The sequence below is a fragment of the Sarcophilus harrisii genome, chromosome 1, assembly GCF_902635505.1.
Source record: "Sarcophilus harrisii chromosome 1, mSarHar1.11, whole genome shotgun sequence".
In the NCBI taxonomy this organism is placed as follows: Eukaryota; Metazoa; Chordata; class Mammalia; order Dasyuromorphia; family Dasyuridae; genus Sarcophilus; species Sarcophilus harrisii.
Genome location: NC_045426.1, coordinates 639,159,179 through 639,179,079, shown reverse-complemented (window position 1 = coordinate 639,179,079; position 19,901 = coordinate 639,159,179). Strand labels below are relative to the sequence as shown.

The following is a 19,901-nucleotide window of genomic DNA, read 5'->3' as shown; positions in this document are numbered from 1 at the left end:
AACTATGACAACCTTAACTCTTCTCAGCAATTCAATGATCTAAGACAATTCCAATAGACTTGAGATGGAAAATGCCATCTGCATCCAGAGAACTATGGAGACTGAATGTGGATCAAAGCATAGTATTTTCCTTTTTTGTTGTTTGTTTGCTTTTTGTGTATTTTTTCCCTTTTGGTCTGATTTTTCTCGCATAACATGACAAATACGAAAATATGTTTAAAAGTATTATACACGTATAACCTGTATCAGATTGCTTGATACGGGGGGTTTAGAGGGAGGGAAGATAAGAATGAAAAAATTTGGAACACAAAATCTTGCAAAATGAATGTTTAAAAGTATCTTTACACATATTTGTATTGAGAAACAAAAAGATTTGTTTGTACAGAAACTTTTTATATAATCAAAACCATCCATTTTATCTTCTAAGATCCTCTACATGTTTTATTTAGTGATGAATTTTTCTCCTATCCATAAATCTGATGGGTAATTTTTGTAATGGCAAAAATTGGAAAACTGAGAGAATGGAGGAATGGCTGTGATTAAATTTTAGTTTATGAATATAATCCACTGCTATTATTATGCTATAAAAAATGAGGAAACATGATTTTAAAAAGGCATTTTAAGAATTGATGCAGAATGAAGTGAAAAGAAACAGGAATAATTTGTATTATAACATCAACATTATAAAAAATGAACAGTTTCAATGTTTTTTGTAAAAAATAATAAAGAACCAGAACAATGTACATTTTAATAACACTTGAAAAAAACTCCAAGAATTACAATCACTATAACAACCATTCACAATTCCAAAGGAATACGTTAAAATGTCCTATCCATTGGAGAGATAATAGATTTAGGATACAAAACAAGACACATTTTGGCATATAGCCATTGAGGGAATGTTTTATTGAATTATGCATAATTGTTAAAAACTTATTTTTTAAAATTTTTTTCAGTGGGTGGAGCAGGAGTGAAAACATTTGGTTCATTTTTTTTAAGAGGTGGAAGTATTGCAGATGTGAAATTTTGCATGAATTTTCCCTTGAAGTCACTATCATTAATTTTATTTTATTATTTAACTTTGTTACAAGAAACATCTCACAAAGTGGGCATAATTTGTAAATATATAATGTAAAACCAAAATATATCAATAAAATGATTTATTTGCCTCCAAAGTTCACAATCATCAATTTTTTTCACTAATGAAGTTAGAACTGATTGAAGGACGATTTTCCACATTTAAAACGATCATTACCAGAGAACCTATTCAGTGCAGGATAGTATTATAGAACACTGAAAATTAATACCTCTCGGAACTGAGAGCTATAAAGCCCCTAACATCATGGAATTTATAATGCAGTAAACTTCTCTGAAGTGTGAATTTTCTGATGTCGTAGGAGCCTAGAGCTCAAACTGAAGGCTTTTCCACATTCATTACATTCATATGGTTTTTCTTCAGTATGAACTCTCTGATGTACAGTAAGGTAAGGGCTGCACCTGAAGGTTTTCCCACATATATTACATTGATATGGTTTCTCTCCGGTATGAATTCTCTGGTGTTGGCTGAGTGTGGAACTCCGACAGAAAGTTTTCCCACATTCATTACATTCATATGGCTTTTCCCCAGTATGGACTCTCTTATGTACATTAAGGACTGAACGTCTATTGAAAGCCTTACCACACTCATTACATTTAAATGGTTTCTCTCCAGTGTGAGTTCTCTGATGTCGAATAAGGACCGAATGTCGAGTGAAGGCTTTTTTACATTCCTTACATTCATAAGGTTTCTCACCAGTATGATTTCTTTGATGGTTAACAAAACCTATTAACTGAGTGAAGGCTTTTCCACATTCATCACATTTATAAGGTTTTTCACCAGTGTGAATTCTGTAGTGTTGAATAAGGCTCAGTCTACTGCTTAAGGTTCTTCCACATTCATCACACTGAAAAGGTTTCTCACCAGAATGAATTCTGAGATGCTGAATGAGGCTTAACCTGCTTCTTAGACCTCTCCCACAAACATTACATTGAAAAGGTTTCTCACCAGTATGAATTCTGCTGTGCTCAATAAGACGTAGCTTACTGCTTAAGATTCTTCCACATTCATTGCACTTATAGGTGCCATCTCCAGTATGAATTTTCTGATGCTTAATAAAACCTGACAACTGTGTAAAAGTCCTCCCACAGTCATTACATTCATGAGGTTTCTCTCCATTATGAACCCTCTCATGTCGAATAAGCTTTGAGTTTAAACTAAAAGCTTTCTCACACTTGTTACATTTATAGGGTTTCTCCCCTGTATGAGTTCTCCGATGTTCAGTAAGATGGGAGCTACGACCAAAGCGTTTTCCACAATCATTACATTTAAACGGCTTCTCTCCAGTGTGAATTTTCTGATGTTGGCTAAGTGTGGAACTCCGACAGAAGGTTTTCCCACATTCATTACATTCATATGGCTTTTCCCCAGTATGGACTCTCTGATGTATATTAAGAACTGACTGTCTATTGAAAGCCTTTTCACACTCATTACATTTAAATGGCTTCTCTCCAGTGTGAGTTCTCTGATGTCGAATAAGGACCGAATGTCGAGTGAAGCCTTTTTTACATTCCTTACATTCATAAGGTTTCTCACCAGTATGATTTCTTTGATGATTAACAAAATCTATTAACTGAGTGAAGGCTTTCCCACATTCATCACATTTAAAAGGCTTTTCACCAGTATGAATTCTGCAATGTTGAGTAAGGCTTAACCTATTGTTCAAAATTCTTCCACATTCATTACCCTGAAAAGATTTCTCATCAGTATGAATTCTGAGATGCTGAATGAGGCTTAACCTGCTCCTTAGGATTATCCCACATACATTACAGTGAAAAGATTTCTCAGTATGAATTCTGCTATGTTCAATAAGATGTAGCTTACTGCTTAAGACTCTTCCACATTCATTGCACTTATAGGTGCCATCTCCAGCATGAATTTTCTGATGCTTAATAAAACCTGACAATTGCGTGAAAGTTTTTCCATCATTACATTCATAGAAAGCTTTTTCTACATCCAAAATAAGCTTTGAGTTTAAATCAAAGGCTTTCCCACACTTGTTACATTTATAAGGTTTCTCCTCTGTATGAATGTTCTGAAATTCAGTAAGATGTGAGCTATGACCAAAAAGTTTTTCACAATCATTACACTGAAAAGGTTTTTCTGATATATGGATTATTTGATGTCTTATGAATTCTGACTTTTGACTGAAGATATTGCCACAATTTTGACATTCATAGTGGTTTCCTTTACAATGATTTCGCTGATGCTCAGTAAGAGCCAAAAGCTGGGAAAAATTTTGGCCACATGTAACACATTCATATCCCTTTTCCTTCATAGAAACTCTCTGATATGGAATAAACTTTGAGCTCCAATAAAAAGTTTTACCAAATTCATTATATTCTTGGCTTCTTTCTTCTTTGGTTGTTTTGTTATGGAAAACTTCTACTGACTCGGGACCTCTCTGGTGTAAAATATATTCAAGCTGATTCTCCTCTCTGGAGGTTCTTATATGACTAGTTAAATTGATGTTCTGTTCAAAGAGTGCACCAAACTCAGGTATTTCAAATACATTTCTTTGAGATCTGTCTGGTATATTTTCATTTAATTTAACCTTCTCCTGGATTTCTGATTTTAAAGTTAAATTCTTGTTCTCAGATCTGAACTTACAACCTGAAAATACAAAACAATACAATAATATATCCATTTCTGTACATTAGGAAAATAAATTATAAAATAAATATTAATTTAAAGTTAGTGTTTTAACAAAACATAAAAATTCAAAAACATTAGAAACTACCTAGTTAAAAAAAAAAAGTTCGTCTGAAGGGAATCCTAGGGGTTAAATAATTGATAAAAAGACAAGGTTTCAGCAAAGCCAACTAGGAAACGCTTCAAAGAATTCTTAGACTAAGTAAAATAAAAATGAAATCAGTCAATTAATCAACAAACATTTATTAAGGACCTATTATATGCTAGACTGTGTGTGAGATAGCCTGTGTCTTCAAGAAGTTTATGTTCTAATGAAGGAGACAACATATATAAACATAAAACTATATAGAATATATACAAAATGTATACAAGGTAGTTTTTGGAGGGAAGAATGAGAATGAAAATCACTAAAAAATGTGGATTGAATATAGTTCAGGAAGTTAAGAAGGGAATTTAGGAAAGTAAGTTAAATGTAAGGAGAGGAACTTGCAATGTATCAGAAGTGCCAAACTTAGGAAAAGGTATGAATGTGAAGTTTAAAATTATTCAACCTACAATAAAAAAAACTGAGGCAAAGCTTTGCAGCAATGGAACTTTAATAAAGAGCCTATGGTATGCTCTAATGAAATGGACCTCAGATTTTCCTCACTATCTGAGATGCCCCTGGTCTCCAGGACTTTATTTTTAAAGGAAATGATACAAAAAAGGCATGGTAAAATACAGAAGTTTGTTGGTTGATAGACTTTGTTTTTGAGAACAAAAATTAAGATGGGCACCAAAAGAGTCATTTCCAATGACCAATCCAGTCATCTCCAATTGGTCATGTCACCTGCTTATATTAGGTATGAGAAAGTGGTCTGAAGGTACAAAAATAAGTTGGGGAACAACATAGAATCAAGGAACTTATCCATGCTGGACATGGAATTTGAGTAAAATAGGATGGAGATATTTTTGAAAGCATTCTTGTGGATGTGCAAGTGAACTTCATAATTGATAAACAAGTATTGAACATTACATTAAAGTTCGAGATCCATTATAAAGGCCTACTATAAAAATCTATCTTATCTAATTATCCTTATATGACTTATGTAAAATATCAAATTGATGAATATTGGTAGGAATAAAGCAGAGGTCCAAATGAATCATTTCTTACATGAAGGACTGATTACTGCTGGAAAAATAGTATCCCTCCCTAAAGAAAGACTAAAAAGAAAATTATAAATTGTGATTTAAAAAAAATATAATATTGTAATTATAAGTGACAGGATTCCAATGTGGAGTCATTTAGGCTAAGGAGTACTAATGACCAATAACCACATAATCAATGACAAACTACTTGTACTTTTCAACTTCCCAGACTCATTCTGATCCTGTGCCAAACATGTGAATAACCATAGTTCCTGATTTGGAAGATGCTCCTAGACCATTATAATGGTCATACATTAACAACTACTTTAGAAATCTCTGATCACCAATTTAGATCCTCAATCAGTTTCTGGTCCTGATTAGGAAACTCTTGGATTCACTTAAATCTAGTATCAATAAATAACCTTAGTGAATTTTTACACAGCATCTGGTTTGTGTTAGCAGAGACAAGAACCCCTTCATTATGCAAGACAAGGATAAAGGAAGAGATACTGGCAGGAGATATTTGGGTGATATGAGATAAGAATGTCCTTAATTTTTCAATAAGATATATGACAAGGTTCTAAGCTGAGAGAGGGAGATTTGAGGAGAGAAGAAAAGATGTAGGCAAGAGACTGTGGTAAATGCAAGAGAGATCATTTTAGAAGACATCTCAGGTAGAGGAAGGACAAAATAATTTTTTAAATCACAATAATCCCCACCAAAAAAGCAATGAGGAGAATACCAATAACTAATAACCTTTATATCTACTTAAACTGCCTTTATAAAAGGATTATGAAAATAATCTATACATATACTGAAACTATCAAGTTTCCCCAAACAATTCTTTAAAGAAAACTGTATCTTTACAAATATACAACTGACTAACAACAAGAAGGAATATGAATAAGCTCTATTTTTTGTTTTATTGTTATAAAAAATGGATCTAAGAAAATTCAGCCTTAAAGGTTCTCCTCCAACAAGAGAAAGAAAGAGGGACGGAACATTAATCACATAGTAATATCATATAAGATTCTTTGACAAGTACAACCACATAGATAAATATTCAGAGTATCCCTCTAATTATCATCAAATAAGGCATAAAACAGAGAGATAATGTCCACTCCACTACTGTCATGGAAAATATCTTATACAAGTTATAAAAGACAAATGTCCTACAGATGAAGTTTTTTGTAATGTTCCTATTTGGAGATGATATATTTTGATTAAAAATTCATCAGTTCCTAGAATATCATAGGATACTCTCAATGAGATAAAAGATTTTTCAAGAGAGATCAGCCAAATAATCCACACAGCAAAATCTTAATGGATGAAAAATTCCTACTGAATATGAAATGAAGTTGGCCAGTTCACAGAGTTAATAGTACATTAGTTCATTTATTTGGGACATGAATTGCAGATAATAAAATAGACCTAAAATTGAATAGAGTCAAGAGAGTGAGCTAAAATGGCATTTAGGAAATTTCAAAGTGCTTTTAACAATGTTAAACATTATCCTAGTGCACTACATATGAAAACTTACATGTTCTATTGGCATTGTTTTGTGATTAACAATATTAGAACACTTCATCCTCCAAAGAATCAAAGTGGTAGGTGACACAAAGGGTTACGGAAAGAAGCACAGTGGGCTGGAAGCAGGCTACAACTTATTTTGGTGATAATCTATGTGCAGTAAGTGGTATAATAAGTAAAATGTAGAAAGGAATAATTAGAAAAAGATGTTGAGTTGTTCATGTTCTGAGAGCTAGAGAGAAAACAGAAAGTTTGGGCAATGCACTAGTATCCATGAAACATAAAATCCTAGAAGATGGCCTCTTAGCATATCTCTTTGGATGACTTATGGGAGAATATGGTCTAGTAATACACAGAGTGATAAAGAATAGATAATTACAATTAACAACAGTAGAGGGAATACCCACGTGGGTGACATCATAGATCCAAGGACACAAAAACAAGGGTGGCATGGGGTAGAATGGAAGTAGCAATAGATTTGGTATAAGAGAATCTGCATTAGAGTTCCAGCATTGCCGTTTATTAACTACATGACCAAGGGTAAATCACCTCCCTAAGCCTCAGTTAATTAAGTTGTAAAATGGGAATAACAGTATTTATATTACCGACAATTAAGTGCTATAAAATCATATCCTTTATTATTTATTATTTATTACTTGTGTGCTAAGTGATATTACCTTTTAACCTCAATGAAACTGGTTCTCACAGACTCACCTCTGTAGGTATTTCTAGAGAGCACCCGTTCCTTAGGCACCTGTATATCCAAGACCCATGCTTCTTTTCCTTGTTCCAGTTGGCAGATGATCTCAGGTTTGGAGATGGGAAATCCTGATTATAGGAAAGAAAATGAAATGTGGTTTTCTGTGTCAGAAAAACAGAACTTCCTCAGGATATGAAAGATCAAAGGAAATAGAATAAAACATTTAAGGAATTAAATGATGAAATAACATCCCCCAAAACCTATGAGAATTAAGAAAATAGCTACACTTAATGAATTACATGGCAAGATAAGATGAAACTAAGCTGTTTGGAAGTGAGCAAAGAAAACTAAGTGCTGCACAATTTACTAAGTGCACAGAATGCAAAGAAAAAAATGAAATAGTCCTTGCTTTCAAGAAACTTATATTCTAATGGGAAACAACATATTCAGTTCATACAGTATAAACAGGGATAAACACATGCAAAAACATCATAGAGATAACTGCATATGACTAGAAAAAAAAAGATGAGCTGAACCAGTCCTGAGAGTGAGAAGTAGAGAGCTTTTCTGTTTTCTAAACAATGCCAAGAAAATACAAGAAAGACTATTCTGGCTCCCACAGTCACCCTATGACTGGTTTGCAGGAGGACAAGTTGGAGACTCATAAATGAAGGGCAGGACTGGAGGGGTTGTGAACTGCATTACTGGAGGGAATATTGTGATTTCTGGCTCTCTGACTTCTGACTGATTCTATAGGACTAGTTGTCTGACAGTGAACATGTTACTCTCTGGACTTCAAATTAAAAAGTATTCAAAGAAATATATGATGTGGAAAAGTACCAATGACAACAAAAAACTATCAATATTAAATGCATGTCAACAACATAGCAACTAAATATTTAAAGGATATTTAATCCTTAATCAACTACAAAATGAATTAAAAAAAGAAAATAGTGGATAATTTCAACACCCCACTAGAAGAATATTAATAAAGAGAAAAATAAGAAATGGTACAGGTTTGAGTAATCTTGAAAAATCTAAATATGAATGAGGAAAACAGGAAATGTACTTTTTATTCATATACATGTGGGACATTCATAAAAATCAAGCATCTTCTAATACAAATAAATTCTGAAACAGAAAACATCAATACTAAATTAACAGGATACAGCACAATAATAAACAAGAAAATATCAAAATATGAATATATAAATGGGTATGGGTGGGAATTATTGAATAAACTCTGGTCAAAGGACAAATTATAGAGATAGTCAAAATATAAAATAAAACATAAATTTATCACCCAAAATTTTAAGAGCTGTAACTACAGTTCTCAGAAGTAAATTTACACACCTGAACAAAGGAGAAAAAGAAAAGATAAATGAATTAAGTTTGCAGTTTAAAAATTAGTATAAAAATATAAATCAACTGATGATTGTTGTCTTTCATTCTTGAAAAGGACCAAAATGATATCACTATGTTAGAATCAAGTTCCCATGTGTCCAACTGTGGCTGATCAGACCAAAACGAGATCGAAATGCTCTACCACAATTCAGAAACATAGAGTACATGTGGACATTTGAGGTGAAGCCTCTAAATCTGCACAGCTCACGTTTCTTTTGAGTTACTTCAATTCTGTTTTGTTCATCAAGCACACACATGCACACACACACACACACAAAAAAAAAAAATCACGCACCAATCTCCACCCCCCCCCGGTTCACTTTAGTATTGGTCTTTTCAAGTTGAAGAATTTATCATCAGCGCAGTAGCTTTGACATCATGTTCATCTTCACTGAAGGCATTTGACAACTTGGCTGAAAACATCACGCTCAAAAGCACAAGAACAAACACAATGGTCATTGGGAAAGCTCAAGAGCATCATCCATTATTCAAAACCTTGAGAAGCATGCCATCAGGAAATTGATGAACTTTTGAAATAATAATGAACTTTTCACATGAACAAATCAATATACTCCAAGCAAACATCAAATAAAAATTCATCAGAATTAAAAGGGAAAATAACGAAATAGAAAGCAAGAGAACAAATTATTTAGCAAAAAACCAAAACAAAACAACAAAGAAACTTTTAAAAAGACCAATAAAATTGATAAACAAGCAGTAAATAATAAAAGAAAGGAAAACACAGCTATCAAAAATGAAAATGGGAGTACACAACAATGGAGAATATAAGGAAAATATATATATATATATATATATACACATACACACACACACACATACACATACACACACACGTAATAATTTATGAAGGGTTCCAAGAAAAATTGTTTCTTACCTAGGGAGACAAGAATCCAATAATTCTCTAGCATCACATCACTATAGAGTTGCTTCTGTGCAGAATTCAGAAGTCCCCACTCCTCCTGTGTGAGATACACAGCTACATCCTCAAAGGACACCAATTCCTGAAACAACAATATATTTCTGCTACCTCAGGGACCACCTCAATATTTTGGGGGATAACAGAAATTTGGGGATATGGCTCATATCCCTAGGAATAGGGTCATTGGTCTCCTAGAACAAGTGGAGACATAAAATATATTCAGTGACTTAATAAGAAATCTGAAGCTCAAGTTTTCACCACTTTCAACATCAAATAGTTACCACTATAATTCAGGCCCTATCACCATTTACCTTAATTATTGTCACAGACTGCTAACTGGCCTCCTGTGTTTCCCCTTCCAATGCATATTCTTCCCCCTACCTGCCATAATTATCTCACCAATACTAAGATCTTTGTCACTCTCCAATTCAAAAACATTTAGCAGTCCCTTATTATCTACAGAAAATACCAATTAGCAAATACTTACTCACCCACTACACACTGGTTTCCAACTAACTCACTACTTTTACTTCATAATAGTCTATTCTAAGGTATTCTCTGTTCCAACCAACTAGAATATTAGCTCTTCCCCAATCCCATCCTATACTCACAAAATGTAGAATGAAAAGAGAAATCTTAACCTTTTTTGTTCAATCACCTCACTCTAGATAGGAAAATTAAGATCCAGAAAAGTGAAGTGCTTTTTCCAAGTTCACATAGGTACTTTAAGTGTCAAAAAGTGTCAAGACTAGGTCTTCTAATTCAAGATTCAGGGATCATCCAAAATATGTCTCAAGGAGCTTACAATAACATACAACAAGTTAAGTAAACGCGAGGCAACATCTGAGAAGGGAAAAAGTGCCAACAAATGAGACATCTCAGGAAATTATTTCAATAGTAGCTGGCACTGGAAATGAGCCTTGAAGGAAGTTCAGGATTCAAAGGGAAGAAGGGAGGGCAAGAAATGGGAAGGAAAAGATAGGGAAGAAGGAAAGGAGAGGGTGAGGAAAGGAATACCTACATCCTTGGCCATGCAAAGTTCTTCCACACTTTGCATGCATTTCTCTTTTGCCTACATCCCCTTCTCCCTTGTGTCAGACTTACTTGTACATTTCCTTTATCATAATGAAGATTTTGTGCTCACTCTCATACTTATATCTCACATACTTAGAATAACACCTTTCTTGTATGGAACAGTGTTGCGTCCTGCTTTCTTGGGCCCCCAAGTTGGGGTGACAAAATGTACCGTGCTTTCTAGAGCCCCTACGCCAGGATGATTAAAATATACCTTCCTAAGGGAAAGGGACCAGTATGTGCCAAAATGTTTGTGGCAGCCCTGTTTGTAGTGGCCAGAAGCTGGAAACTGAGTGGATGCCCATCAATTGGAGAATGGCTGGGTAAATTGTGGTATATGAATGTTATGGAATATTATTGTTCTGTAAGAAACGACCAGCAAGATGAATACAGAGAAGCTTGGAGAGAATTACATGAACTGATGCTAAGTGAAATGAGCAGAACCAAGAGATCATTATATACGTCAACAATGATACTGTATGAAGATGTATTCTGATGGAAGTGGATTTCTTTGACAAAGAGATCTAATTCAGTTTCAATTGATCAATGATGGACAGAAGCAGCTACACCCAAAGAAAAAAACACTGGGAAATGAATGTAAACTGTTTGCATTTTTGTTTTTCTTTCCGGGTTATTTCTACCTTCTGAATACAATTCTCCCTGTGCAACAAGAAAACTGTTTGGATCTGCACACATACATTGTATCTAGGATATACTAGGACATATTCAACATATATAGGACTGCTTGCCATCTAGGGGAGGGGGTGGAGGGTGGGAGGGAAAAATCGGAACAGAAGTGAGTGCAAGGGATAATGTTGTAAAAAAAATTACCCTGGCATGGATTCTGTCAATAAAAAGTTACTATAATTAAAAAAAAAAAAAAAAAAAAAAAAAAAGTATATATACCTTCCTAGTAGAGAAGTGATGAGGCAGGACTCCCAAGGATGGTAGAAAAATGGAGTCCATTTATTCTAAAGACTTTCCCCTTTTTATACCCTCATACCCTTATGTAACAAAAACACTGGGTATGCGCCAAGTATATATTGCCCATGTGGGACCACATAAACAACTTGCTATTGTATGTAGTTTGCCACCTGGTATCACTCTTCCACCTGCTATCCCTCTGCTTCAATCACAACACAGGTTGTCACCACCCCCTGACTTCTCAGGAAGGCCGAGAGCCCTTAGGGGAGATGGGAGCGGAACCAGACATTGTTAGCAGGTGCCCTCTGGGCTGAAGGGTCTTATACCTCACCCAGAGTTCCCCCACTGTCTGTGACCCTCTACAGAACACATGTTAATACTTGTTTAAAGTTATCAAATTTAATGAGGACTTTTGATCTTCACCCAACTCCTTCCAAGTATAGATAGTTTATAAATCCAAAGCAGCAAGGTAGCAATGGATGGAATGATGGTGCCTGGAGTGAGAAAATCCATAACTCAAATCTAGTTTCAGCTGTGTGACCCTGGGCAAGTCATTTTACCTGTTTCTCTCTCTGTACAAGGGGAACAATAATCGCACAGTGCCTAGTATGTTGTAGGCATTTCATAAATATTTGTTCCCTGATTCACTCAAGACTGTTAGAGATTAAACTCCCTATTAAGAAGCAGACTCATGGGAACCATGAATGACTGAAAGATGGGTGGGAACTGTCCGAGAAGACTACTGCAGGATGTGTATAGACAGAAAACCATTCAGGTGCTACCACCCTACTCTCTGAAAAAAAAAAAAAAAAAATCAATGTGCTATCAATAGTTTTAAAAAAGTTTTACTAAAGTTGAATGCTAAAAAGAGAGGGGGATTTGTGTATCTTTTACTATGATCTGATTAGCTTTTTTAAAATCACATAAATTCTAAAAAGAAAATTCAATAATGAAACACCCCCACACAATTTTCATCACTCAAAACACTGTACAAGTGTGAGTGGCAGAAGTACCTAAGAAATTGATTTGTATTTTTACATGGTACCTATTTCAATATTTTGATGAGTACATGGTCTGGCTGATATGAATATTTCTTCATCTAAGCAGACTACAGCCTATCCCTGCATTTTTATTCTTGTCTATCCTAATATGTCTTCCATTGAGAAATCTAATTCAGTGAGCCAGAGGTCTTCCTTATTTTATTATTAAAACAAAACAAAATAAAAAAAAAAAACAGTGCAAGATTTTCTACCTTGCTTTTGACACATGACTTCCTTTCTCATACAAACTCTTGATATAATACTTAAAAAACACAAACAGGAGAAACTATGCCATTTCAGAAACTCCACCATTCTCTCCATGATAGTAGTTCCCATTTTTTTAATACCAGCATCCCTGAGACGTGACACGACAACACATCACGAATCTTAAGAATAAATACTGCAAGTGACCCAAAGTGTAATGAAGAAATGTATGCGAGACATAAGCTGCCAGCATTAAATTATCAATAATGACTAAAGTGAATTGAATTGCAAATGGTATTGTAGGCTTCTGATCAATGTGAAAAAAGTGGTCTAAGTCTGCTGACTGAATGTGGCGACTGCTTGTGTTGTGACAGCAGGACAGTCCAGGGGCTGATCTGGTACCCACAAAAATATTACAAGGCCTAGAGGAAGGCCTCAGATGAGCTAGGTACACTTTCTGTCATGGATTTATAGGAGACAGAACAGGAATGCATGGAATGATAGGTAAAATGTGAATGGGCTTTAACCTGCACCCTTGGCAAGAGTCATACAAAAGACATTTCACTTGTACTGTGAATATCAAGCAAGCATTCCTCTATGCCAACTTGCCCTAATTTAGATGCATCTTTCTCAACTGTGTATCTTCAGATTCTTCATCTAAATTAAAAATTTCTTAAAAATAGTGGGCAGATGGGGCAAAGGACAGGAATCATCAAAGTAATAAGTTGGTTTTAAAATGACGCATATGAAAAGAGCTGATATTTACAAAAGAGGATTAAATAGTATTTCTAAGGTTTATTAAAGGAATGGAGGAAAAATGAATGTCCTGTTTAAGAATGAGAAAAAAAAATATTAATAATGGTTTATACTTATATATGACAATTTATATACAAACTTATCTGAACCTCACAATTCTGACAAGCAACTATATTATAGTAAAAAGAATAATAAAACTTGAAGTCAAGTTCTAGCCTAGTTACATTATTTCCAAGACATAAGTGTCACACTTTCCCAGTGTTCTAACTTCTCTGAGCATCATCATCTGTAAAATTATCTCAGTGGGTTCTGGTGAGGAAAGCATTCAGTAAAGTGTCACCTTCTATATATATAAACTATTGAATTGCTCTAGAAGAATGTTCTTTGCTCAAAGAATGTTCCTTCCACTTTGCCATTTCTAATCTGTCTATCCAACTAACAGGAATCTAAACTTAAAAAGATAAGAAAGAGACAAGCACAGAAATATATTTATGAACTTTTATGATTTTTCTATCCTTAAGGCTAAACACAGATCCTTGTACACTCTTGAAAAATGTCTGCTTAACTGGCAAATTACAGTTGACAATGTTGCAGGGCAGGGACCATTAACTTCCTTAACATCCACCCAAGTTCAAGGCTTCACTTCACTCTGGCATGCAATTCAACTAGCTAGCTTAGGATATTCATGCTTCAGTCTATTCCCAGGGCCATCTAAAAGACTCTGCTGAACCATTAAGGTGAAGGTGTTTAAGACTCCTAAATCCTTCAGTTTCCCAACATCATTTATAATTCAATTAAAGGCATCAAAAGGAAGCAATGGGAAAACTTTTCTCAGAAGCCATGTTCCCATTTTTGAGTTGACACCAGTGTATAGCTTCTCCCTGTTTTGGTGACCTGTACTATTATTTGGTTTTGTTTTTCAGTGATTTTCAGTGGTGTCTGACTCTTTGTGACTCCTTTTGTGACCCCATTCTTGGCAAGAATACTGGAGTGGTTTGCCATTTCCTTCTTCAGCTCATATTATTGATGAGGAAATTGAGGCAAAAAAGATTAAGTGACTTGCCTGGGGTCACACAGTAAGATATGAACTCAGAAAAATTAATCTTCCTGACTCTAGGCCCAATACTTTACTACTAGGCAACCTAGCTGCCCAACCATTTCTCTCTCACATCACTTTATTCATATTAACTACTTTCCAGTTTGGAAGAATACTGGATAAGACAAAATCCTCCAAAAAGATAGTTTTAGAATCCTTTGAATCCATAGAAAGAATGTACTGAACAGGGAATACAGAATATATATTTATGGTGAGCTTGTATGGGCAGCAAGATTCTGGAAAGATAACAGGAAAGACAAAAATGCTAGACTGCCTGCAGTGAATGGCAATGAATCAAAATAAAATCAAAGGGGTAAACACTGGCAAAGTTTAAAATAATCCCTACTTACATAGGGCATAATTGTGTTTTTAGAAAATGCAAGGGACTATTTTTTTTTAAATTATGAAAATGAGTTCGGCAAAGGATAAAATACAAAATAAATGCAGAAAAATGATTCACGTTCTTATACCTGCAAGAAAGATGAAGGCGGGACAGAGACAGATCACATTTGCACAGTGCTCTGAGACATTTACAAGGCAATTTCCTCATAACCCTTTTAAGTAGTCAATAAAAGTATTATCTCCATTCTACAAATGAGGAAACTGAGGCTCAGAGAAGTAAAGTGATTATTCCAAGAAAGTCAGCTAATGGAATTCAAATCTCATAACTCTTATGTCTAGCAGTTCACTTACTTCTCTACATATCCTCTTTCAGAAATAGTACTTACAATCAGATACAACTTTCAGATTCCATAAAATGCATGCCAGGGGGGGGAAAGATCAGGTGCAGTTGTCAGACTTCTATTCTCTCACAAAATGAGAGACTATTGTTTTTATTCCTTTCTAATTACTCAGGTTTTGATGTAATTTCTTTCATCCAGGTTTTTGTTTAAGAGGACATAAGGAACACTGAATTATCACAGTAGAAGCATTTTCAGTAATCTGAAAAATATGGTAAATGGGAGTTGTGTCAGGACATTGGAAACAAGAAAATAACTTTGACTTATCAATAAAAAAACTGTGAACATAGGGAACCCATGCTGGCTACTAAGAGCTAGTCCTGCCATACATCTAAAACCATCCTAAAACCATTTCATTTACATTCACATAGTTGGCAAAGCAGGAGATTATCTTAATTTTAACAATATAGCTAACAAATTCTCCCATGATATAGTAGTATATTCTGAACATGCTTAAATGGGCTTCTGGTTCATAAGCCAAAAAAAGTATGATTTCTGAACCTTGTTATTTTTCAACCTTCTATGTAATATTCAGTGAGAAAGAGGAGATCCATTATTCTAATGAGGAGCTTATTAGCAAAGGTGAGTAAAAGGATTACTACTATTTAGGCTTTTACATGTAATACATACACATTTATGTATATATTAGGCCATTTAAAACAAACCCCCCCCAAAATGGAACCACATAGCTAAATAATACTCAGAATATAATCAACTCTGACTCCTGGCCTTTTTCTGCTATCCTATCTTCAATAGCTCCATTTTGTCCTTATGATATAGATATTAGGTACCTAACTATATCACCTTATGAGTTTACCTACTAAATTTAATTTTGGTTTTATAAGTAGATACAGTACAATTAGTTAGTAAAGATGACCAGAGATGAAGGGTTTCAATACTGAAAAAAAGAAGATTATACTGATTGTTGGCTATCACGGACAAACCACCTAACCTCCATAACTCTCAGTTTCCCCATCAGCAAAATAGGATAATATTTATAATATCTATTGGATTAGGGATACTGTGGAAAAATAATTTATAAATAAATATGCAAATATAAGTTATTATAATGAAAATTAAGGTTATGGTGGGTTTCTGGAAACAGGGTAATAAAACAACTAAAGAATCTGGCAAGTCACAGGGGATGAGTACCATATTGAAGATGATGGAAGTGGAGCAGATCCTTCTAATGGTGATATCCAAGGAGTGTTCCAGATGAGAAGCTCATGGCAGATGAAGCCGATATCCTCTCCGGAGCTACCTCTTAGGCCCCTGTCATCTTGAGCCTTCCTGTCTGTGGCCATAGATGGGTCCTAGAATTGATTAAAAGTACAGGAAGTTGAGAAAAAGAAATTTTTTTTTTAAAGAAATGTATTCAGCCAAACCTTCACAGTATAGATTTAATCCCTAGGAATAAAAAACCTCTGGGCTTTAGTTCTCTCATCTTGTAAATAAAGAGGATAGTTGCAATAATCTCAAGTCTCTCCTAGCTCTAAACTTACGATCTCATATTACTCACATAGTGAATACTGTAGCTCAGGTCCTCACCACTTTTCACCTGGACTATCCCAGTAGACTCTACTTAGTTTTCCTGCTTCCAGGTTTCCTCAATCCAACTTCTATATATTTGTAAAGTTAAGAAATTTGACAAAGGTGTGAAAATATCATAATCCTGGTTAAAAATCTTTAATGACTTTAGCCTTCAATTGCCTTTAGAACAATAACAAAACAGCCAGGTATTCCATAATCTGCAGATCTATTTTATGTTCAAGTCTTCACTTGGTTTCGTAATACTCCTTTGCATAGGCTGGCTGTCTCCCAAGATTAGAGTGCATTTTCCCCTTTCCTCCATTTTCCACACTCCTTCAAGGCCTACTTTTGAAACCACTTCCTTCTTAAATCTTCCTTATCCAGCCTGGAAAGACTTCCATGGACTGATGCTAAGTGAAGTGAGTAGAACCAAGAGAACATTGTAGATGGCAACAAGAAGATCATGCCATGATCAGCTGTGCTAGACTTTTCAACAGTGATTCAGGCCAATTCCAACAGACTTGTGATGGAGAGAGGATCACAGGGACTGAATGTAGATCACAACATAATATTTTCATCTTTTTTTGGTTATTTGCTTGCTTTTTGTCTTCTTTCTCATTTTTTTCTTTTTGATCTGATTTTTCTTGGGCAGCAGATTTGTGGAAAATATGTATAGAATAATTGCACACATTTAACCTATACTAGATTACTTGCTGTCTAGGGGAGAGTGGAGGGGAGGGGGAGAAGATTTGGAACACAAGGTTTTGCACGTGAGAATGTTGAAAACTATGCATACATTTTGAAAATAAAAAGCTTTTTTAAAAAGGCATCTAAAAAACAAAAATAAAAAACCTCCTTTCCTGGTCCTTACAGCTTTTGATTGGGGCGGGTCAGTGATACAGTGGAGAGAGGAGCCTCAGATACTGTGTGACCCTGGGATTGTCACTGAAACTACTTGTTTCAGTTTCTTCATCTGTAAAATGGGGATCCCCGTAGCACCCCCCAAGGTTGCGGTGAGTTCCAAGCGAATAACCAGCGCAGTGCCCGGCCCACCGCGAGCGCTACATCAATGTCTGGAGCAGTAGCGGCGCCATCCCTCCCCTCACGGAATCGTCTCGCAGGGACTCCCTCCCCAGGTGCATCCTCCCGCCCTTGCCGCAACGGCTGGCAGCGCCCTGAGAACAAGCCACGGCTTCTTGTCACAGCTTGTACGTTCTCCGGACCTGGGTCACGTTACAGGGGCATCAGGAAAGGCGCGGGGAGAGGCAGGCAGACAGCCTCCAGGACAAGTTGTGAGAAAGCAGCGGGAGTTTTCCGTGCAACGGTTACCAAGTGTGACCAGAAAGCAAACGTGCGGCCCCAGCCCCGAGCAAGAGAAGAACACCTAGGTGCCCGAGCTCTCCGAGGGCGGGGGCCAGAGGAAGCCTGCGTCAGGTCACACCCCGGGGCCGCACCCCACCCCCGCCTCCCCCCGCCCGGTCACCGGGCTCCGGAAGCGCCCTCCCCCCACCCCCACCCCCGACCCCTCACCGCCTCAGGGCAGCGAGCCCCGCTCGGGCTGTCCGACCCGAAACCGGAGCCGCCTCCCGCCGCTCTCCTCACGGCGCACACCAAGAGACCGAGGCCCCGGGAGGCCGGGATGGCCTCAAAGAGGCAGGAGGGAGAGCCAGGGAGGGCGCCCCCCTACCCTTCTTCTTCCCTCCAACCACCACCCCCGGAGCAAAACAAAAGGGGGCGGACGCAGCGGGCCGCAAACCCCGACGTGGCCTACGGAGCTGGCGGCACCAACTCACCTGCCCTGAGGCTGGCGTTGGCAGCGGAGCGGAAGCGTCCCCGGCCCCGAGGCCGGCTCTCGCCTTCCCACTTCCGGGATGCTCTAGGAAGCCTGGAGGACTCGGCCGCTCAGTCGTCGGTCTGTGGGGCTGAGGCTGCTGGACGGCTCCTACCACACCGTCCCACCTCCCCAAATTCGGGGGGCGGCGAAACTCAGGAGAGGAGAAAAGGGCTACAGAGCAAGAAGATCCATTCCACTTGTTCTCTGGCATCTACTAGATCCCTTCCCTAACTTAATCCAGCATTTCCCTTCCCACCCGTTCCAGTTCTGAAGACCTGTTACCTCTAAAAAGAGCTGGGGCGGGAGGGGGGGCGGGGCAGGGAGAGGGGGGAAGGAAGGAGGAAGCGGGAAGGGCGGCGGGGCGGGAAAGAGGTCCACACCCTCTCCTCATGTTATATGTCAGCCGCCTGCGAGCATCACGGGGTTTTAAACGGACCAACAAGATGTCTATGGCCAGGGAGCTCTGGGGTTCCGGGCACTAATCGGCTTGGCTGAGGCAGCCGTGGGGGAAGCTCAGTAACGGAGAGAGCTCCGGGCCGGAGGAAGTGTCCCATCTCCCTTCTCCCGACGGAGAACGTCGGACCCAGAGGATGAACGCAGAGATAGAGCCCTGAGGAGGGAACAGCTTCCGGGAGCGTGACTCTCGGAACTGGACAGCTGGCCATGGACTCGAGAGGGCTTGCAGGATAACGGGGACTGGACAAGTGCGACTCTTCCACTTGTAATCCTCATGGATGCTGAGGGGTCCAGCTTCCCGAAAAGCTGAATAAAGAACACTTGCCTTTCACTTCAGAGCATGCACGGCTATCCCGCGACGGGCTCTTGGAGAGCCTTCTAAGTAAACAGAATTGTGTTAAAAGGCACCAAGAAGCTTAACAGCTCCTCCCCCATCTGCTGGGCACAGGCGCAGGGATGGCTCTATGAGTGAGAGAGCCGGCATTTTCCTCCATGACTGGTAAATTCATGGCTTCCTAAGCAAACCTTTGTCAACGATGGGGACCAAGAAACATTATTTGCGTCTTCTTCCTTTGGCATATGGCCTTTAACTGGAAGTTATGAACTTATCCTGGGAGCATGTGAGAATCTCCTCTGCCATGTACCTCTAAGTACTTGTGCCCCAGACTTTTACAGGAGGCAATGTTTTGTACCAACAATCTGTACTGTATTACCTTAGTAAAATGCCCTTTGCTAAAGATCCACTCGATGTCTTCTGATTAAAATAGGACACAGACTAGTGGGAGCTCATGAATCAA

The 19,901-nt window shown here is 37.5% G+C and overlaps 1 protein-coding gene across 4 annotated transcripts in view; it reads right to left on the bottom strand.

The window, feature by feature from the left end:
* Positions 1-678: 678 nt before the first annotated feature.
* Positions 679-19,901, bottom strand: part of LOC100913746 (zinc finger protein 883) — a 57,180-nt gene continuing 37,957 nt past the window's right edge. The window contains exons 1-6 of one of the 4 annotated variants that reach the window (XM_031947307.1): positions 18,608-18,952; positions 16,437-16,597; positions 15,273-15,486; positions 9,406-9,532; positions 7,121-7,234; positions 679-3,709 (exon numbers count right to left, since the gene is read on the bottom strand). In XM_031947307.1, the coding sequence (XP_031803167.1) occupies positions 1,350-3,709; positions 7,121-7,234; positions 9,406-9,439 (2,508 nt within the window). In that variant the 5' untranslated portion in view covers positions 9,440-9,532; positions 15,273-15,486; positions 16,437-16,597; positions 18,608-18,952 and the 3' untranslated portion in view covers positions 679-1,349. Of the gene's footprint in view, positions 3,710-7,120; positions 7,235-9,405; positions 9,533-15,272; positions 15,487-16,436; positions 16,598-18,344; positions 18,569-18,607; positions 18,953-19,901 lie in introns of those variants that run through there. The other 3 variants (XM_031947304.1, XM_031947305.1, XM_031947306.1) reach the window with 3 other exon arrangements.